General features: G+C 50.4%; 2 protein-coding genes across 2 annotated transcripts in view; one reads left to right on the top strand and one right to left on the bottom strand.

Moving 5' to 3' along the window:
• LOC148596036 (olfactory receptor 14C36-like) overlaps positions 1-21,198 on the bottom strand; it is a 54,841-nt gene extending 33,643 nt beyond the window's left edge. The window contains exon 1 of the mRNA XM_088532829.1: positions 20,442-21,198. Within this exon, the coding sequence (XP_088388955.1) occupies positions 20,442-21,198 (757 nt within the window). The remainder of the gene's footprint in view (positions 1-20,441) is intronic.
• Positions 5,732-6,691, top strand: LOC148596037 (olfactory receptor 14A16-like). The gene has a single exon (XM_088532771.1). The coding sequence runs from the start codon at positions 5,732-5,734 to the stop codon at positions 6,689-6,691; it is 960 nt and encodes a 319-aa protein (XP_088388897.1).
• Positions 21,199-21,620: the final 422 nt, after the last annotated feature.

The following is a 21,620-nucleotide window of genomic DNA, read 5'->3' as shown; positions in this document are numbered from 1 at the left end:
GCAAATTTTCCTTGGTTGCAGGAAGATAAATGAACCTTGGATCGCTGCTGTTTAATATTCTTAAGCGCATTGTTGCTTTCTGAATTAACTGTGCATATTCTTCTGTTGCGGTGATAATTTCTTTTTGACTGTCCATGAGGTAAAATGATCCATTCCAGCACTCGAAGTGGATCTGTCAATGACCCATACGGCACATGAATAAGCGAGCTGGAGCTGGCTTGCTTCCGCCTCCCGGCCTTTGGGGCAGTTTTTCTTGAGATGGCCATTCTCTCCACATTGAAAACACTTCCCTGCTTCTCCCTTTTAAGGTAGGATTTGGTTTTTCTCAGTCAAATGCACCACCAACGCATACACGACTGGCATAGCTGTTAATATTTCTAAGTTCCCCCGCTGAATTGCCTCTCTGCTAAACATTTCCCAGCGAATCAACCCTCGGTCCCCTTTTGTAACCTCGTTATGTGGGTCTAAGGGTGTAAATTAGGTTCCTTCTCCGGGTCCATGGGGCCTGGGTCGAACGTATGGTCGCAGGGAGGATCAGCCACCCCCCTATACGGTGGTGCTGATGGTGCTGCTGCACGTGGCTGATTGCTTTTGTCCCCCTGAAGATCCCAGGCCGTTTTTAAGGCGACCATGATCTGCCACAGGTGCTCACATGTTTTACTACGGCTGTATCACCATCCGCCATCGCCTCCTTAAGGCCCTTTCCGAGTTCTTCCTACACCTGTCGCTGGAGTGTGCCTTCCTTCGGGAAAGTAGGTACCTTCTCCCGAATCCACTCTAGTAGAGTGACTAAATCCTTCCCAGAAACCTGTCGGTTCTCTTCGTGCACCATGTGCTGCAGTGCATCCAGGCTGTGTTTCTGCCCTTGAGACATTCCACCTCCCGTGGTTCCCAGGCTGCTGTCCTCTAATTAGGCGATGGGTGCACACTGGAGTTCTTCCTGCTCCGTTCCTGGTTCAGCTGGGTTACACTGCCTGGTTCGGGCTTTGTGAGCTTCCCCTGTGTTCTCGCCCCAGCTTCGGATGCCATTTGCAGTGTCTGAAGCAACCATGGTTTTTGGTGTTGTGAAACCAAAGACCTTTATTTAAACACAATTTATAGAGCTTCTGACCCCGGAGACAGCCCCTGCCCTGCCTGGCAGCACGTTAAGCCCCAAACCCAACCGACCCATCAACCAGATGATCACGCGCTGATCACACGTGAGGCTGTCCAGTGAGTTCCTTGATCATGTGCTGGCCAGGTGGCTGCAGCTCCTGCCTCTCCTGCTCAGCCCCCCATCTGCCGAGGGGACATTCTTTGCTACTGACCTTAGGCTGACCTCCACAGGTGGTGACTTGTGTCTGGGGCCAGGGCACTGCTCTTCCCTAGACCTTCTCCTGGGAAAGCACTGCAGGAGCAAGCACGCCCTGGAGAACAACCTTGCCCATGTCCCTGGGACCAATGACAGGGTCCCTTCTGTGTGAGAACATGACATGCCAGCAGCAGGGCCATGGCTGCCCTTTGTACTCGGAGGTCCTTTCTGCCTGAGCACCTGATAGCCCCAAATTCTGACTCTGAGGACACTTATTGCTCTGGATAGTCCAGAGGGGGCTCTTAGCTCCCACAGGCTGTTGTGATGTTACCTCAGTGCCCGGTGGTGACAAGGCAGAAAAGGCCCATGGTTTGGATGTTGGTTGTGTTGGCCTTTCTGCCTCAGGACCTGGTAGGCCAGCAGCAGGGAAATGGCCTGGATGTTTGTTAGTGAGGTCACTGCTGTGCCAGTCCCTGATAGGCCAGCAGCAGGGACATGGCCTGGATATTGGTAGTGAGGTCACTGCTGGGCCAGTCCTTGATAGCCCAAAAGCAGGGATGTGGCTCTGAGGGTGACTGCGAGGTCACATCCTTCTCTGTAGACTTGACGTCATCAAGAGGCTCTGGGTTGCTGAGGTTTCTTGTGACGTCACCCTCTGTCCCTGCTGCTGATAGGCCAGAGCCAGCTGAAGGTTCCAGGGCACATTGTGAGGTCACTGCTGGCCCTGTGCGGGATTGGCCAGCAGCAGAACCAGCCCCAGCCAAGGGCCTGTGAGGTCCCCTCAGTGTGAGCATCTGATCAGAGGACAGGGCTGTGACATGGACTGTGTGGACGCGTCTGTCTGTGTAGAGGACAGGCTGGAAACACTCTGGCTGTGCAGGGCTGTCCCCAGAGCGAGTCCTGGAGATGGAGTTGGAGAAGGAGCAGCAGGTGAACGGCTGTTCCTCATCCATGGACGGGATCCCTGGAGTGCAGGAGCGCACGAGGGAGGTGAGCGGTGGGGCTGGAGGGAGAGGTGGGCGGCAGCAGGGATGGGACCTGCACAGAGAGCACGAGAATGGTAGGGAAGGAGACCTGGGCCAAGATAGCCAGGCTGGAGCTTCTCCAGTGAGGGGACACGTATTCCTGGCCATGGGCATTTCCTCTCACACAAAGCAGCCCAATGGGCACTCTCTCCTGTGCCTGACACTGGTTCAGGAAGAACAAGGTGCCACCGAAGATGTCCATGGGCCTTGACAGCCTTTGATGCAGCCACCCGGAGGTCCTTATTAGCCCATTGCCTGTTCATCTCATGTGATGGGATGAAGAGGAGTTCAGGGGAGGAGAGCTAGAAGGGTTTGAGAGTGCAGAGCCTGGAGCAGAGACGAGGCAGGTCCAGGGTGCCTCCCATTTATGCAGCACCCTGGATGTAGACGGGATAGGCTTTCCCTACAGCCAGTGCTGGAATGTCTGTGTTTGGGTACAGGACAGAAACGCAGGATGCCCTGGGGCACTTGCCCAGCAATCACTCCAAGGGGACATGGTTTTCATGTGGGTGCTCTGCTGTATCTGCTAGAGACGTGTGGTTGTGCTGGACACCCCAGGCATCAGACAAGGCCCCGCCAGCGCTTTTCTGTGACGTCAAATCAAGACTCTGCATTGAATTACAAGAGCTGTTGGTTAATCCTGCAATCTTCCCATACCTCAGCTTCATGGGGAGTGTTGCTGCTGTCGTAGTTGGCATCTGGGGTCATTTCAGATGGCCAAGACGGCCAATTCCCCAACTTGTGCTCTAGGGTGATGCAGGTCTCCTATTAGCTCCATCAGAGCAAGCAGGCACTGACACATGCCTTGCACCTCCTCAGTCTCTTCTGCTGTCACCAGGTGTTTCTGTGGGAACTGCTGACCCTCACCGTGCATCTCCAGTGATTGTGGTGGAGCTTTGACAAGGACCTCATGGGCAGATCTCTGTGCTCTGCTCACTTCAGTTTTGGCAAGGGCAATCCCACCATTTCTGTATTTGTGGAGTTTACAGGAGGGATCTGAATACGACTTCTGACTTACATCTAAGCAGGTACAGCCCAGATATTGATATTTCTGAATCAGCACCTAAACCCTGTGTCAATGACCTCCCCACTTGTTCACTCCTCAGTCTCCTGTCTAGTTAAGGGATGTGAAATGAGCCTTGCAAAGTGAGACATTTCCAATTTTGATAGATCTTCATTCTCTGATGAAATAAATTGCAATATTAGAATCTCTCTCTCTCCACTTGTTAGCAAAGGACAACAGGTGATTATTTTAGTTGGCTACAGTGCACTTTTCCCAGGAGGAGGGGGCACGAGGGACAGAGAAATTGGTGAGTTCAGCTGTTCCTCTGCTCCTGAGCGGGGCCAGGCTCCTGGGACGGAGGCAGCTCGTGGCAGCCTGGCAGCACTGCCCAGAGAGAGCCGAGTGCAGGAGCAGCTCCTGTGCCAAGAGCAGCAGGGCTGCGGGCACTGCCTGCTGCTGCGGACAGGGGAGGAGAGAAGGCAGCGAGAGGTGAACAGCAGCGTGAAGTGGGAGCAGAGTTCATTGTGGGGGAAATCTTCACAGCCCTTGAAACAGTGAGTCTCTGTCTGCAGGGCAATGCTGCTGAGGTTCCTAAAGGGGGTGTCTGCATCCCAGCCAAACCATTGCTCAGAGGATTTTTAATGGTCTCTCTCCTGGTGTAAGCAGGACATAGCAGGAGGAGGAGATGCTTCAGAGCAGGGATTCCCTGACACATGGTCAGAGGATCAGGGTATGCTTCTCTTGGCTATGCCACTTGAACACAGGGCTGTAGGGCTGTGAAGGCAGGGAGTGCACCAAGGTCTGCCTGGGGCTGTGATTCAGAGCAGTGTCCCTGTACCTCATGGTGCTGTTTGCCCAGGGCAGTGACTCTGCCACCCGTGAGGGTCAGCACACAGCCTCTCCAGGGAGCTCCCTGTGGTGCTGTGGGGAGAAGCTTTGGGCGGGAAGAGATCCCTGGCAGGGCAGGTTCTTTCTGCCTTTGAGAGGTGCTGCAGGGGTCAGGTTCTGCTCACAGCTCCAGCACATGCGCAGGACATGTCTGAGGGGTCCTTTCAAGAGGAAAAGCAAGAGAAGAGCTGCTTGAAGGAGAAGGAGCTTTCCTTCAGGTCTCTGCATTTTCACTTTCCTAATTTTGACAGGGAGAATGAAGGAACAAGTTTTCTGTTTTGGCAATGAGCTGGGAGTTGTAAACCTTCACTCTGAGAGATCAATAGGTCTGTGATAAACATCAGTGAGCTGCTTCATTGCCACTTTAGCCCAAAGGCAGCATCAGCATCTTCTTTGCAGCATCCCAGGACTTTGTGTGACCTGCTCCATTCCAACCTGTAAACACAGAGCTGGCCCTGGACATTGCCAGAGGTTTCTGTAGGGCAGAACTGAGCACCCAGAGGGTGACATGGGATCTTTGAGCAGTGACAGGGACAAGACACTGGGACAGAGAAAGAGCTGCCAGCAGGGACAGCTCCAGGCAGCAGAGATGGGCAGGGAAGGAGAAGGAACTGCAGGGCATGGGACTCGGGCTGAACTCTGCAGCCAGAGCTGTGGCAGAGGAGAGGGGCATCTCTTTGGTGCCTCCCCACCAAGGGGCTGAGAGGGGCAGTGCTGCAATGTCCTCCTCTGCAAGGTGCCATACCCTGCAGGTAAAGTGAAGGTTTTCCAGAATGCTTCTCTGTCCCTCTCCTTGCCTCCCTTGGCAGCAGGGTCATGGTGTTGTTCCTTAATTCTTTTCCTGTCCATGCTGCTCCTGTTCTTGCTCTCTGCTTTCTGTGGTTGGGAGGATTCAGCTGCAGTTCAGGCACCAAAGCTACAAGTAGTGGAAAAGAAGGATTTCCAAAGGAGTGAGGTCTCCACAGCCCCATTCTGTCCTGTGGAGCTCCAGGAAATGCAGTACAGGGAAATGAGTTGACTGTCCCTTAAGGAAAGTCCATCTTAAATCCTGACAATCGTTTGGCTGTTACCCTGTGGTGTCCTGCAGGCTGCCACCTGCCCTCCAGAAAGCCTCTGCTGTCTCATGGCATATCTGTGGTATCCCAGCGACCCATGGGGAACCTATGGAAATACTAATAGTATGGAAGTGATGGTGGGAGGCTGTAAATGGGCAGCAGAAAAGGCTCTTGTGTGTTGTTTGCTAGAAGGGGAGTGTGGAGACCTCCCTCAGGGGCATGTAGAAAGGGTGAGAAGGTCAGAGATGGGCACTCTGAAACCAGACTCTGCTCTCAGCAGGGGCTGCTCTCTTTTTAGAGTAATATCATCCTCTAGCTAGAAGAGCCATGAGCTTCAGAGATCTGGGAATGAGACAAATAGATAGATAAAAAAACTTCATTAATTTGTTTATTTTCCTTTTAAGAGTGTCCTCCTGATTGTCCATGTCTTTTCTTCCTCAGATATTGCCCCTATGCTGCAAAGGAACAAATGTCCAACAGCAGCTCCCTCAACGAGTTCCTCCTCCTGCCATTCGCAGACAGGCGGGAGCTGCAGCTCTTGCACTTCTCGCTCTTCCTGGCCATCTACCTGGCTGCCCTCCTGGCCAACGGCCTCATCATCACAGCCGTAGCCTGCGACCACCATCTCCACACCCCCATGTACTTCTTCCTCCTCAACCTCTCCCTCCTCGACCTTGGATCCATCTCCACCACTCTCCCCAAATCCATGCACAATTCCCTGATGGACACCGTAGCCATTTCCTACTGGGGATGTGTTGGCCAGGTCTTAAGTTTTACTATTTTCATGTCAGCGGAGTATTGTCTCCTCACAGTCATGGCCTATGACCGCTACGTTGCCATCTGCAGACCCTTGCACTACGGGACCCTCCTGGACAGCAGAGCTTGTGTCAGAATGACAGCAGCTGCCTGGACCAGTGGCTTTCTCAATGCTCTCCTGCAAACTGGGAACACATTTTCCCTACCCTGCTGCAAAAGCAATGTGGTGGAGCAGTTCTTCTGTGAGATCCCCCAGATCCTCAAGCTCTCCTGCTCACACTCCTACCTCAGAGAGGCTGGGCTTCTGGTGGTTAGTGTTTGTTTAGGCTTCGGGTGTTTCACTTTCATTGTGGTGTCCTACGTGCAGATCTTCAGAGCTGTGCTGAGGATCCCCTCTGAGCAGGGCCGGCACAAAGCCTTTTCCATGTGCCTCCCGCACCTGGCCGTGGTCTCCTTGTTTGTTAGCACTGCATTTTTTGCCTACCTGAAGCCCCCCTCCATCTCCTCTCCAACTCTAGACCTGGTGCTGGCTGTTCTGTACTCGATGGTGCCTCCAGCCCTGAACCCCCTCATCTACAGCATGAGGAACAAGGAGCTCAAGGATGCCTTAAGGGAAGTGATTTCATGGACATTTTTCAGCAGTGGTAAAATTGCCACATCTCTCCACAAATGACTCTTTCTCTATCCCAACCAGATTGAGTACTGTTTCGTCGTGTTATTTTTATTGTGTCTTTCATTAGTAGTAATAATTGTTATCATGTTGCTACACAAGTTCTTGGATTCGTGATATTTAGTCTGAGACTGCTCACCTAGTCCATTAAATTCTGTCGAATGCTGTATCAGGACAGGCTCCCTCAGTGACTCCTATATAATAGAAAAGGTTCTGTCCAGTGCACTGCCTGAAGGCTGGATTTTCTTCAAAGCTGGTGTCAATAACACGCCGAAGAAACCGCACACCAGAAGGGCCTGCTGAGCAGCTTGCTCCATGGGTTCAGCATCAAAAACTCATCATCTTGTAATGATCTCTACAGAGATCAAGGGGTGGATTTGGGAAGCACTTATCAGTGTCCAGGAATAGTGTAGAGGTTGAGTGGTGCTGCATTTACATGGCCAGAGTTGCACCACATGTTAAAGCACAGTGTCAGATTCCTGTGTTTCTGGAAGGGAAGCTGGAGATGCCAGGAGAGCAGTGAGTGGAGCCTCACAAGGGGAGAGGTCCTCCAAGGTGGAGGCACCTAAAGGTAACACACTAAACCCAGGTTTTTGGGGGCAAGGCAAACCTCAGGATCTAGAGGTGCACCTGGACACAAGCCAGTACCCTCAGAAATGTCCGTAGTTCCTCCCAGCACCTGACACATCCTCAGACTCCTGGGGGGAATCGCGGCCACAAACCCCCTTTGGTTGAGTCTGCTTCCCTCCAGGAGCAGAACAGCAACCATGAAGACACTTCCTGATCCCTGTGTGCTCAACTGCCCCTTTGCTCCGGGAAGCAGCACCGTGAGCTCAGGGTCTTGCTGGGAGAACAGGGAAGGGAATGGTGGGAACAGGCAACAGAATCAGAGGAGGGATTGTCTGAAATGACAAGGAAGTGGAACTGAATGTGAAGGGGTCTTAGAGAGAAAAATGCTGACATGGACTCCAAGACAATACTGGTGCACTACAGCAAGCTCCAAGACAATACTCAGGGTGTGGGTATGAGAGCCAGACAACCCTGCTGTGCTGGCCCACCCCATGGCCTGGGAAGCAGATGAAGAAGGATCAATGCTGTCCATCCTCTTAGCTCATAGGGGCATCAACCCTCCTGAAGGATGGCACCAAATATAAGGCTAAGACCCCTTTCAGAGACCTGTACTGAAGGAAGCATGACCCAGGAGACACATCAGTTTGCTGCTGTCTCTGAGGACCTACCCCCAGCACACGTCCTTGAGACAATCTCCCGCACTCTGCCTGCTGCCCATTGCTCCAGAGGTCACATTCCAAGAAGGTCCATGCCGAGGTGGAGGACTGTGTGTGCAGCTGTGAGCCCTGGGAGGACGAGCCCTCCCCTGGCTCCTCTGCAGGGCTGGCAGGGAGAATTCAGAGATGATGCTGGAGCTGTCTACTGGGCCAGTAGACCATCCTCCTGCCATGGGGACCTTCAAGCAGGGTGTGTCGGAACAAACATCGAGCCCACACTACTATTTTTTGGGGAGGGAAGAGAGAGGAGAAACTGGCATGAGAAACAACTCCCAGCCCCTGCCCCAGCCCCTCGCAGCAGCCATTCCCAGCACTGCCCATTCCCCATGGTCCCGGGAGGGCTCCTGTTTGGATGTGCCCAGCTCCGTGTGCCTGCCGGGCCCAGCACCTGTGTGGGGGGAATGGCCACCCTGCCTGGACTCTCTGTGGGCCCAGAGCCCGGCAGAGCCCTCAGCACGGCCTTCTGCCCAGCCCAGGGGGACAGGAGCAGGAGTGCACAGGGGCTGGGGGCTGGTGGGAGGCCGCTGGGCAGGCAGTGCTAGGGGAAGGGGCACTGAGGGCTCTCATGGGAACCCTGCTGAGCAGATGTTTCCCTGCCTCTGCTCACACCGGGTGCTGGACGGTGCCTGCACAGGGGCCACGTGCAGGGCAGCAGAGCTGGGCCAGGGCAGCAATGTGATGCAGATGGGAGCCAGGACACTCCAGAAGCTCCTGTCATTGTGGAAGGGGACTCAGTGCTGCTAGTGGGGCTGGGGGGTCTCTCAGGGGCCACAGCCAGCGGCACCACCTGCCAGGTCTCCCAGACCCAAAGCAGATGGTAGGTGCCAAGCTCTGCAGCTCCCAGTGTTCCCTCTCTTGTGTCACCCTCAGGAGCACCCCTAGGTTTGTCACCTCCTGCCTGAAGGCGGAAAGGAGCAGCTTGAGCTTATCGTCTCATTCCATCTGACTTAGGTTCTACCCTGGTGTCAGCCCACACACTCTGCCATGGCTCATCTTCTGTCTGCACATGCTCTCTTCTGAGGCCAAATCAAGTCCTGCAGAGCAGGACTGACCACGATGGGGTGCAGACAGGAGCCATGACTCTCCAGAAGCTTTCAGGCTGTAGGGGCATTTGTGTCCCTCCTATGCACACCAGAGACCCACAGGACATGGGATTACTTTGGGATTACTTAGGTGAGTGTGAAAGAGGTATCTGCATGGACATCCCTTATGAAACCCTTGTCCCTAATCAGTAGAGATAGAAGGTAGGAGTTGGCTGCTCGGATAATGACACGTTGTGATGCCTGAGGTGCCAGGGATGGTCCAAGGCACATGCAAGTTCTCTTGGAACGAGACTGAGAGATGCACATCCTTCCCAAGCATCAGCTGGTGGTCATAGGGGCAAGGAGGCCCCTTGGCCACCTGAAATGGAACCACATATGTGCATTTAGAGCACCTGAGCCCATCTTGGTCAGATATTTCAATGAAGCCTACAGGCCCATGCAGCTGAGCAGACAGAGGATCCCACCATGAGGAGGGCGACCTGTCTCTGCAGATATAACCACAGGCTATACTAGAGCGTAAATCACAGCAAAGTGACATGTGCACAGCCCTGCATGGCAGGCATCTCAGTGTCCTGATCCACTGTCGGGGGAGATTTCAATACGATCCCAAGAGTGAGATTAAGACACAAATGGGATCAAATGCCATACAACCTCGTAAACTTTATTCTCATAACCACAGTAGGACAGAGAGAAGAAGGAGGGAAAAAGAAAAATGAACAAACAAGCGGGAGACATGCAGCAAGATTAGTTCCCACCACCACCAGTCCAGCTAAGTTTCATTGGCTCCACCTCAGTGCAGGTGATGTTCTCTTGAAGGAGAGTTCAGGAAAAGAAGCCGCACATGTATGTGTGTGTGTGTGTGTGGGGGATATGCAGTCCTTTTATGTCCCAGTTCCTGAAGAGTTCCCCCACTTTTGCACATGCCGTGTGCTCTGGTGCTCCTCTTTACCCAACTCAAGTGTAAGTGCCGCTCAGTAGGCACTGCTGAGCATTATTTGGGTCTTGAGCTGATCTCCCCAGAGACAGGATGCCAAGGCCAAGAAGTTGTAAATTGTATGGAGACAAAACACCTCGAGCTGATATCACAGTCTTCCCAGAGACAGGATGCTGAGGTCAAGATGTCTTAAATGGTTTGGCAACAATGTCAAGACAAACACAATCCAAAACAGTCTTTTAAAGTGTGTCTGCAAACTGAAGTCCTGTGCTGACCCTGCGCACTGCAAAAGCTAAGTGGCGATGTAGAAAGTGTTGGGGTGGCTTGAGTTTGTGGTTTCAGTGTGTGTCTCAGCTGCCAGACTGTCTAGTGCGGATGCCTCTTGTGGATGAGTGGTGTGCGAGGCAGGTGTTTTGGGTGTTTTGCAGGAGAATGTGCGGGAGTCTAGGGCAGGCAGCTCCAGCCTGTGTTTCTAAGCTGTGTGTTGTGTCTGCGCACTGTTTTGCACAGGTCTTGAGGTCATTCATGTTCTTTCTTTTCTGGAACATAAAGTATCTTCTGTGCAGTAGCACTTCTTTTTGCAGAGGATTTTCCTCAGTTAGCATGCCATTGTTTGTGTGTGTGCCTTTCAGTTTGGGGCTGGAGTTGCCTTGCACGTGGGAGTTGGTTGTAGTAAAGTGAGTGTGGCAGAGATGGCCTGGAGTGGTGATTGGTCAGGGTATGTGTAATCGACTTGATATATTCATGTGTGGTATATTCAGTGTGGGGGGCAGGCATCAGTCAGTTGGGACAGTGGCAATTTGCATTGATTTTTCAATATCAATACAATTTGTATTGATTTTTCCGATGTAGAGCAGCATCCACGGGGGCCCCAAAAGAGAGATGGAGGAAGCAAAGGTCATGCCCCAATAATAAGGGTGAGCTAGGGAGTTGCTGGAAGGAGAGTGTTGTGGTCAGTGGGTTTTCTCAATGACATCCTGCTTTGTGCATATGGGTGCCGAGGGTTGTGCCATGCCCCTGCTTTGCCTTGTGCTGCCCCCGCTTTGCCTTGAAATTTATTGACCTCATCATTTGTTACCCATCTTGTCAAGGCCTAGGCTCTTTATTGCTGGTATCTTTTGCATCAATCTTATGAGCTTGGGTGGCCCCTTTTTGCCACGGTCAGAGGTGTTTGGGCTTCCCCAGAGCATCCAAGCGGCACTGCTGTGGTGGTCTAGGGCTTTCTGGCAGACAGTATTGTGTGTGTGCATGCAGTAAGAGTCGTTTGCAGTGTAGAAAAATGTATTAATGTAACTTTTTAGAGGTTAGAGGGTTTGGAGTTAGAGTTAGGGGTTTAGAAGTGGGGTTAGAGTTAGAGGTTTAGAGGGTTTGAGTGTTTAGGGTTAGATGTTTAGCGTTTAGGGGTAGAGGGTTAGCGGGTTTGGGGTTAGGTTGAGAGGGTTTAGGGTAAGAGTGTTTAGGTTTTAGGGGGTAGAGGTTCAGAGGTTTTAGGGGTAGAGGGTTTAGGGTTTTAGGGTTAAGGTTAGAGGGTTTAGGATTTAGGGTTTTAGAGATAGAGGGCTGTAGGGTTTGGGTAAGGGTTAGGATTAGGGGGTTAGGGAGCTGGGGGGAGGGGTTAGAGGTTTAGAGGGTTTAGCGTTAGGGTTTAGTGTTAGGGTAAGCAGGTTTAGCATTAGGGTTAGAGGGGTTAGGGTTTGACATTAGAGGGCTAGAGGGCTAAGAGTTTAGGGTTATTGTTTAGAGGGTTTAGGGTTTAGGTCCATGGGTTAGTGGGATTAGTGGTGTTAGGGTTAGTATTAGATGGTTAGAGGAGTTAGGGTTAGAGGGGTTAGGGTTACAGTTAGATGGTTAGGATTTAGCATTAGATTGCTTAGGATTAGAGTGTTGGAGAGTTCGAGGAGTTAAATGTTTAGGGTTAGTTGTGGTTAGGGTAAAGGAACCCTCTAATTAACCCTAAATGTTAAGGTTAATGTTAGAAGATTAAGGGGGTTAGGGCTAGAGGCTTAAGGAGGTTAGGACTAAGGGGGTTGGGGTTAAGGGGGCTAGATGGTTTAGGGGTAAGGGTGTAGAGCTGGGGGGCCTAGGAGTTAGGTTTAGGGCGTTAGAGGCGTTAGGGTTAGTGTTAGAGGGTTGAGGCGTTAGACTAGAGGGTTTGGGGTTACAGTTAGATGGTTAGGATTTAGCGTTATGTTGTTTATGGTTAGAGTGTCAGAAGGGTTAGACGGTTTAGGGAGTTAGACAGTTTAGAGGTAAGGTTTTAGGCTAGAGGCTTTAGGGGAGTTATAGAGGTTAGAGAGGTTAGAGGGGTAAGGGTTTAGGGTTAGGGGTGTTACAGGGCTAGAGGGTTTAGGGTTAGAAATAGAGGTTGCGGGGTTTAGGGTTAAGGATTAGAGGGTAAAGAGTTAGAAGGTTTGGGGTTAGGGTTAGAAGGTTTGGGGTTAAGGGTGGGGTTAGGGTTAGGGGGTTAGGCAGTTTAAGGGGTTAGGAGGGCTATGGTTAGAGGATTTAGGGTTAGAGGGTTTCAGGTTAGGGTTTCAGGTCAGATGTTCAGGGGTAGAGGCTTAAGGGGATGAGGGGCTTTAGGGTGAAGGGGCTTTAGGGTGAAGGGGGTTTAGGCATAAAGGTTAGAGGGTTTAGAGCTTAGGAATAAAGGTTAGTTTTAGGAAGTTGGGGGTTAGAGGGTTTATGGTTACGTTTAGAGTGTCTAGGGTTTAGAGGTAGAGGGTTTAGGGTTAGAATTAGAGGGGTAGATGTGTTAGGGGTAGAGCGGCTAGAGGTTTAAGGCTAGAGGGTTTAAGGCTAGAGGGTATAGGGTTAGATGTTTAGGGGTAGAGTGTTAGAGGGTGAAGGGGGGTAGAAGTCTAGAGGGTTTATGGTTTAGGTTAGATGTTTAGGGTTTAGGGGTAGGGGCTTAGAAGTTTTAGGGGATTAGGTTGGGCGGTTTTAGTGTTAGAGGGTTTGAGATTATGGTAAGGAGTTAGGGTTAGTGAGTTTAGGATTTATAGTTAGTGTTGGTTAGGGTTTTGGATTAGATGTTTGCTGTTGGGGTTTAGGTTTAGAGGGTTAAGGGGGTTAGAGGGTTAAGGGAGTTAGAGGGTTTAGGCTTTTGGGTTGGAGGGTTAGGGTTTAGGTGGAGAGGGTTAAGTGGGTTAGAATGTTAAAGGGATTAGGGTTAAGATGCTTAGAGAGTTTAGGGGTTAGTGGTCAGGGTTAGGATTAGGGGATTAGGGAGTTAAAGTCAGAGGGCTAAGGAGGTTAGAGGGCTGAGGGGGTCAGATGACAGGGTTAGTGGGTTGGATTTTTAAGGGTAGATAGAGGATTTAGTCTTAGGGTTAGAGTGTTAGGGTTTAGCATTAGGGTTAGAGGGTTTATGATTAGGGTTAGAGAAGTTAGGTTTTAAAGTTAGGGGTCTTGAGGGCTTTAAAGTTGGAGGGTTAGATGAGTGTTTAGGGTTTAGAGAGGCTAGAGGGTTTAGGGTTTAGAGTTATGGATTTGAAGGATTAAGGTTAGAGGGGTTTAGAGGGGTTAGGGTTAGCAATAGAGGATTAAGGGGTTGCGAGTTAGGGGGTTTAGGGGTTACGGGTTAGCATTTAGGGGTTAGGCTTAGAGGGTTTAGGGTCAGAGGGTTTAGGGGTTCTGAGTACAGGTTAGGTTTAGAGGTGTAGGGGGTTAGGGTTAGAGTGTTAGGGATTTAGGGTTAAAGGTTAGGGGCTTAGGGGTTTAGGGTTAGAGAGTGAGAGGGTTTAGGGTTAGATGTTCAGGCGTAGAGACTCAGAGGGTGAAGGAGGGTAGAGGGTGAAGGAGGGTAGAGGGTGAAGGATTAGGATGAGGGGGTTAGAGGGCTGAGGCGGTTAGAGAGCCGAGAGGGTTAGAGGTGTGAGGGTTAGCAGGTTAAGGGGTTTAAGCATAGAGGGTTAGCAGGTTTAGTGTTAGGGTTAGGGGGTTAGAGTTTAGTGTTAGGGTCAGGGGTGTTAGGATTAGGGTTTAGGGTTACGGGTTAGAGAGATTAATGTTTAGGATAATGGGTTAGAGGGATTAGGGTTAGAGGGTTTAGGATTTAGGGTTGGATGTTTAGAGTTTAGGGTTATGCTTAGAGGGTAGGGTTAGATGGTTAGAGTGTGGGGTTAAAGTTAGTGTATTTAGAGTTTAGGATTAGAGGTTGTAGGGTTAAAAGGTTTTGGTAAAAGGGTTAGGAGTTTTAGAGGGTAAAGGGGTTAGAGAGTTAGTGGGATTGGGATTAGGGGGTTTAAGTTTGCGAGTTTCGGGTTAGGGTTTTAGGTTAGATGTTTAGGGGTTTAGAGTTAAGTGGTTGAAGGGGATTTAGGGTGAAGGATGTTTAGGGTTAAGTGTTAGAGCTCTTAGGAGTTAGCAGTAAGGGTTAGATTTAGGAGGTTAGGGTGATAGAGGGTTAGGGGGTTTAGGGCTAAGTTTAGAGGCTTTAGTTTTTAGGCTTTAGGGGCAGAGGATTTTGGTTTAGGATTAGACGGGTAGAGGCATTGGGGAAGAGAGGCTGGGGTAGAGGGGCTTGGTGTTTAGGGCTAGAGGGTTTAGGGCTCTAGGGTGAGATGTTTAGGGTTTAGAGGTAGAGGTTTAGAAGTTTTAGGGGTTAAGGGTTAGAGTTTTTTGTGTTAGAGGGTTTGAGGTTATGGTTAGGGGTTAGGGTTAGTGAGTTTAGGATTTATGGTTACTGCTAGAATGTTAGGGTTTCAGGTTAAAGGTTTAGGGTTTAGGTTTAGAGGTTTTAGCAGTTAGAAGGTTAAGGAGGTTTAGGATTAAGGGAGTTAGAGGGTCTAGGGTTAGAGGAATTGGGGTTTAGGGTTAGAGGGTTAGGGTTTAGGGTTAGAGTGTTTAAGGTTTGATGTTTAGGGTTTAGGTGTGGAGGATTAAGGGGGTTTAGAGTTAAGGAGTTTATGGCTAAGATGGCTAGAGAGTTTATGGGTTAGTGGTAAAGGTTATGATTAGGGGATTAGGGCATTAGAGTTAGAGGGCTAAGGGGGATAGAGGGCTGAGGGGGTTAGAGGGCTGACGGTTAGCAGGTTGGTTGTTTAAGGGTGTAGATGATTTAGCATTAGGTTTAGAGTGTTACGGTTTAGCATTAGGGTTAGAGGGTTTATGGTTCGGGTTAGAGGGGTTAGGGTTTAAAGTTAGAGGGCTAGCGAGCTAAGGGTTTAAAGTTGGAGGATTAGGGGGATGAGGGTTTAGGGGTTAGAGGGGTTAGGGTTTAGGATTATGAGTTTGAAGGATTAAGGTTAGAGGGGTTAGGTTTAGTATTAGAGGTTTAGGAGGAGGGGGATAGGGGATTGAGGGTTAGGGAGTTGATTAGAGGGTTAGAGAGTTTAGGGATTACTGTTAGAGGGTTAGGGTTTATGGGTGGGGTTAGGGTTAAAGGGTTTAGAGTTAGAGGGGTAGGGTTTAGGGTTAGATATCTAGAGTTTAGGGGGTTAGAGGATATGAGGGGTTAGAGGGTTTAGGGGTTAGCAGTTCCAGGTAAAGGTTATGTTTAGGGAGTTAAGGGGTCAGTTAAGAGGGTTAGGGTGTTAGGGGGTTAGGGTTAGATGGTTAGGTGTTTAGGGGTAGAGGATTGGAGGGTGAAGGGGGTAGAGGGTGAAGGGGGGTAGAGGGTGAAGGGGGGTAGAAGGTGAAGGGGTTAGGGGTAAGGGTTAGGACTGGGGGGTAAGAGGCCTGAGGGGGTTTGAGGGATGAGGAGGTCAGAGGGCTGAGGGTGTTTAAGGGTAATGGGTTAGAGGGTTTAATGTTAGGGTTGGAATGTTAGGGTTTAGTGTTAGTGTTAGGGGGTTTAGCATTAGGGTTAGAGAGGTTAGAGGGGTTAAGGTTTAGGCTTTTGGGTTAGAGGGCTAAATATTTAGGGTTATGGGTTAGAGGGATTAAGGTTAGTGGGTTAGAGGAGTTAGGGTTTGGGGTTAGATGTTTAGGGTTTACGGTTATGGTTAGAGGGTAGGGTTAGATGGTTAGGGTGTAGGGTTAAGTTTAGTTTGTTAATCATTTATGATTAGAGGCTATAGGGTTAGAAGGTTGTGGTAAAAGTGTTGGGGTTAGTGGGTTAGGGTATTTAGGGTTAGGGCTTAGGGTTAGAGTGTTAGAAGGTTTAGGGGGTGGGGGTTGGTTTAGACAGTTTAGAGTTAGAGGGTTAGGGATTAGGGTTAGAGGGTGTAGATGTTAGAGGGTGTAGGCATTGGGCATAGATGGTTAGAAGGTTAGAGGGTTTAGGGTTAGAGGGTTAGAGAGTTTAGGGTTAGAGGGCTAGACTGCTTAGGGTTTAAGGTTTGGGTTAGAGGGTTGGAGAGATTGGGTATGGAAGGTTTAGAGTTTAGGTTTGGGGTAGAGTGATTAGGCTTAGGTTTAGGGTTAGAGAGTTAGGGCTCAGGGTTAGGGTTAGAGGGTTTAGGGTTTACTGTTGGAAGGTTAAGAGGGTTTGATAGTTAAGGGGGCTGAGGGTTTAGGTTTAAGGGTTAGGATTAGGGCATTAGGCAGTTAGAGTTAGGAGCTTATGGGGTCAGTGGTTTAGGGCTTACAGTGATAGCGGGTTTTGTTAGCTTAGAGTGTTAGGGTTAGTGGGTTATAGGGTTTAGGGGTAGAGGAGTTTAGTAGAGGGTTAAGAGGGTTTAGGGTTAAGGGGGTTAGAGGGTTGGGGGTTAGCGATTTAGGGTGTTTAAAGGTAGAGGGTTAGAGGGATTAGGGGCAGAGTTAGAGTCTTAGGGTTTAGCGTTAGGGTTAGAGAGTTTAGTATTTGGGTTACAGGGGTTAGAGGTATGGGTTAGAGGCCTTAAGGATTAGGGTTATGGGTTAGAAGTGTTAGTGTTTAGGGTCAGAGAGTTTAGAGATAGGGTTACAGACTTAGATTTAGAGGGTTAGAGGGTTTAGTGTTAGAAGTTTTAGGGTGAGAGGGTTAGAAGTCTTAGGGTTAGGGTTAGAGGGAAGGAGGGTTAGCTGTAGAGAGTGGGAGCGTTTGAGGAAGAGTGTTTGGGGGTAGAGTTAGAAGTTTGAAAGGTTCAAGAGTTTAGGGTTAGAGGGTTTAGGACTAGGGTGTTTAGGGTTAGCAGGTTAGAGTTTGCGGGTTTAGGGTTTAGGGTCAGGGTTAGAAGGTTTAGGGTTAGAGTTGGAGGGGATAGAGGTTATAGCGTAAGAGAGTTAGAGGGTTAGGGGTTAGTTTTAGAGGGTTTAGAGTTTACTATTAGAGAGTTAGAGGGTTTAGAGGGTTTAGGTTTAGGGTAGGCGGTTTAGGGCTAGGTGTTTCAGCGTTAGAGGGTTGGGGGTTAGAGAGTTTAGGGATAGGGTTAGAGGGTTTAGGGTTAGAGAGTTAGGGTTAGAAGGTTATGGGTCAGGGTTGGGGGGTTGTGAGGCTAGCTTGTTAGGGTTAGAGAGTTAGGGGTTAGGGGGTTTGAGGATTTAGGGTTTGAAGATTTAGGGCTAGAGGATTAAGGGTTAGAGGGTTTAGGGTGACGGTTAGAGGGTTAGGGGTTTGGGCTAGGTTTAGAGAGTTTCGGGTTGACTGTTACGGTTTAGAGGTAGGGTTAGGATTAGAGTGTTTAGTGTTAGAGGGTGAGTGGGTTTGGGGTTAGCGTTTGGGGGTTTAGGGTTTGGAAAGTTTAGTCTTAGGGTTTGGGGGTTAGGGTGTTATGGTTAGTTGGGGTTTTAGGTTTGTGCTTAGGTTAGAAACAGGTCAGGGGTTAGAGGTTAGGGTTAGGGTTTTAGGGTTGTGGATTAGGATTAGGGTTAGGCCAGAGGAGAGTTGTGTGATAGCACAGATATGAAGGGAGGTCACTGCTTTGCAGCATGTGCAAGGACACATCTCTCCTCCCTGCCTAGCTCTTCTATCTCCATGGCAGTGACCTGCTGAGCTCCCAGTGACACGATCCGAGGTCACAGTGAGATGTGCGTCATCACAAGGAGGTCTCCCTGGTGCCAGAGTGGTGCCCTCCCTTCCCTGTGTGGCCCAGGCTCTGCTGGGCACTGCTCATGGGCTCCCCAGTGTTGTCCTTTGGAGCCACATCCCAGAGCCAGGAGGAGCAGGGAGATGTCTCTTCATGTCCTGGAAAGCAGTCACCTCATTTTCCCCCCAGATATTTCCCAAAACCTGCTGATAATCCTTCAGGAATATCTCCAGATGGTGCCAAAAGCTGAAAAATGTCTCAAAGGGAGCCCTGAAGAGGACACTTCTGCACTCCTGCACTGTCACATCTCTTCTCCAGGCAGTCCAGTGAGGGAATTTAGGGCTTCAGGGTGGTCCAAGACAGGATCAAAGTTATGGAGGATGAAACTTCACAAAGTGTGGCCACAGGTCGATAGGTTTTGGGGAGCCTCAAATCTCATTTCTGCGGTGAGTGACTCTTCCAATAACAGCAGGATGTAGGACTGGACAGAACAGGACACAGCCTTCTTCCCAGAGGTACCAAGGGAGGATCTCTGTTTTTAAGGCTCCCCAGCAGGGTTTCTTACACTGTGATGCTTAAGATAGACATGAGACAGCAGAAAAGAGTAAATGGCAATGGCAAAAGCTGTGAGAAATTTTGGAAAGTAGGACTTTCTTTTTTTCAATGATTGCATTGAAGATACTCTAGAGACTTCCTTAAAACATTGTTTTAACAGGAGTGTAGTCAATTTATTCAAAGTTGGCCACACCAAAACAGAGAATTTCCTCGAAGGTACACAGAAACCTGGCTCTCCTTTGCATTTTCTATCTCAGGATGTTACCCTGCCTCTTTCCTGGGACGTCTCTGCTCCCCACAGAGCCTTTTCCCAGATCAGTGTCCCCATTACTGGCTGGGCTGTTCCTGCACCGGCCCTGTTCTGGTGGTGCTGCTTTGCAGAGTGAGCAGCTGTGGGACTATGGTCCATGGTGGTCAGAGAGAGAAGCAGACCCAGTTGGGCTGGGACTGCCACCACCGATACTGGTGACACACGACCCCAGAGTGTTTGCAGTGGGAGGAGGTGTGTTTGGGTGGGCACTAGCTCCCATCTCTGGTGTTTCACAGCAGGATTCACCCTCCAGTGCTGCTTCCCTTGCCCTCTTGGGTCCTCACTGCCTCTCCAAGGGCTGAGAGCCCTCCTTTCCTCACGTGCACCTGGATTTAAAGATCTGCCTTCTGGTTACTCCATGGTGGACCATCCCTCATTTTGTGAGGCTCCACTCACAGCCCTCACCTGGGCTGTGGAGATCCTCTAAGCTCTCCTGGGGATCTCCTGGAGATTCTCCTCCAGAAGGATAGAGGACAAATCACATCAGCACTGTCACCTGTAAGACCACCTGCTGCAGGTGATTCAGAAACAATTTCCCATCTCCATTGGCACTGGCCAATGAGAGATGAACTCCGAGTGCTGCCCTCGGTCCCTAGGAGATCACACAGATCAAACATCCTTGGAGCTCGTCCCCTAGAGCCTATGGAGTCCACAAGCAGAACACGAGACCCCTTTGAGATCCATCTGTGAAGAAAGGCCACACTTGAGGCAAATCACAGGGGAGATGCTCTTTTATTATAGTAAATGTTCTTGTGTAGGCCAGGTTTGGCATATGGGTGCCCAGGCCCTAGTCCTGCCTGACATCACAGAAATGTACCAGGAAACACCATGTTACAAGAGCACTTAGGGCAAGTAGGCACATGAGAGCACAGCAGGACAGTGTGAAAATGAGGAGAAGAGCCTTGAAAAGAGGAAAAAAAAAAGTCCTGCTGCTGTTGGTGGACATGTAGCCAGAAAAACTGCGGGCCCTTTGAAGGGTGCAACAAGGAAATGCCTTGCAGTGTGGGGATGGCCCTAAGCAGCAGAGCTCTGTCCCCACATGCTGCATCCAGCCTCTCCTCCCCTCCACTCATGCCCCACTTGGTCTTTTGGAGCAGTGTAGAGGGAAGGGACCAATGTAGGGCGACACATGACTATGACCTCCATAGGGAGAGCAGGTAAAATTACCCCCTGGTTGTGGCTAGGGGAGCCGAGTTCTCCTAATGGACATAGGAGCCATGGTCTCACCATGTCTGTACTCGTGTGAGCCTGACTCTGTGGCCCTGAGCTCCAGTGCTGGAAGAGACACTGCAAAGGGAAACTCTCCTCATTGCATGGGAGACATCGGAGGTTGCTTAGTGGGGCTCAGAGTTTATCCCCTCTTTGCTGGTGAAGGGGGAAGCCTGGCGTCCTGCTCCAACATGGTCCCTGTGGCAGATTCCAACGAGACATTCCTGCGGAGAAATGGCATGAACCAGACTATATATTTTTCCTTTATTGGAATATAAGAGAAAAAAAAGCAAGCAAGAAAAAAATGAACAACACTTATCCTTAATGCCAAAGCCCCTAGGACAGATCTTGTTGCTGGCACTAGACCCGCTGGATGAGTTTCCTTAGGGCATTCTTGAGCTCCTCGTTCCTTAGGCTGTAGATGAGGGGGTTCAGAATTGGAGGCACAAGCGAGTATAGAACAGCCAGCACCAGATCCAGAGATGGGGAGGAGATGGAGGGGGGCTTCAGGTAGGCAACCATGCCAGTGCTGACAAACAGGGAGACCACGGCCAGGTGCGGGAGGCACATGGAAAAGGCTTTGTGCCGGCCCTGCTCAGAGGGGATCCTCAGCACAGCTCTGAAGATCTGCATGTAGGACACCACAATGAAAACAAAACACCCAAAGCCTAAACAGACGCTAACCACAATAATCCCAACTTCCCTCAGGTAGTAATCTGAGCAGGAGAGCTTGAGGATCTGGGGGATCTCACAGAAGAACTGCTCCACCACATTGCCTTGGCAGAGGGGTAGGGAAAATGTGTTCCCAGTGTGCAGGAGAGCATAGAGAAAACCACTGGCCCAGGCAGCTGCTGCCATTCTGACACAAGCTCTGCTGCCCAGGAGGGTCCCATAGTGCAGGGGTCTGCAAATGGCCACGTAGCGGTCATAGCCCATAACTCTGAGGAGAAAAAACTCTCCTCCAAACAAGAAGACCATGAAAAATATCTGGGCAGCACATTCTGAATAGGAAATGGCCCTGGTGTTCCACAGGGAATTGGCCATGATTTTGGGAACAGTTGTGGAGATGGAGCCCAGGTCGAGGAGGGAGAGGTTGAGGAGGAAGAAGTACATGGGGGTGTGGAGGCGGTGGTCGCAGGCTACGGCTGTGATGATGAGGCCGTTGGCCAGGAGGGCAGCCAGGTAGATGGCCAGGAAGAGCGAGAAGTGCAAGAGCTGCAGCTCCCGCGTGTCTGAGAACATCATAAGCAGGAACTCGCTGAAGGAGCTGCTGTTGGACATTAGTTCCTTCGGGGCCCAGGAGTCCTGTCCAAGGAAGGAAAGAAAGCCAAAAGTTAAGGCAGGCTTTTCTGAGCCAAACCATTTCAGTTTCTCAAGGAACTCCCCACATTTCCTCTCTCCCTTATTTCGGCTCCCTTTCTGGTGCTCCACTTTGAACTGGCTGAGTGTGCCAAGTTCAGCAGGGACTCCTGTCCATAGCTCCGGAGGAGCTGTTTTTGCTTTGCTGCAGGTGGAAATAGATGCACTAGTCTTTGACTGGTATTTGTGGAGATGCTTTGGAATGGCATATTGCATTGCTTGGAATGGACTTAGTCCAGATACCAGGTGGCAATATTCTCCATTCACCACCACGAGAGCTGAATACAGCCCTCACAGCAGTTGTATCTGAAGGAGAAGAGCTCTGTGAGGGATTCACCCCCATC

The sequence above is a fragment of the Tinamus guttatus genome, unplaced genomic scaffold (assembly GCF_059628265.1).
Source record: "Tinamus guttatus ecotype Peru unplaced genomic scaffold, ASM5962826v1 Tinamus_guttatus_pri_ptg000034l, whole genome shotgun sequence".
Lineage (NCBI taxonomy): Eukaryota > Metazoa > Chordata > Aves > Tinamiformes > Tinamidae > Tinamus > Tinamus guttatus.
The sequence above is the reverse complement of the archived record's forward strand: the minus strand, read 5'-3'. Positions and strand labels throughout refer to the sequence as shown.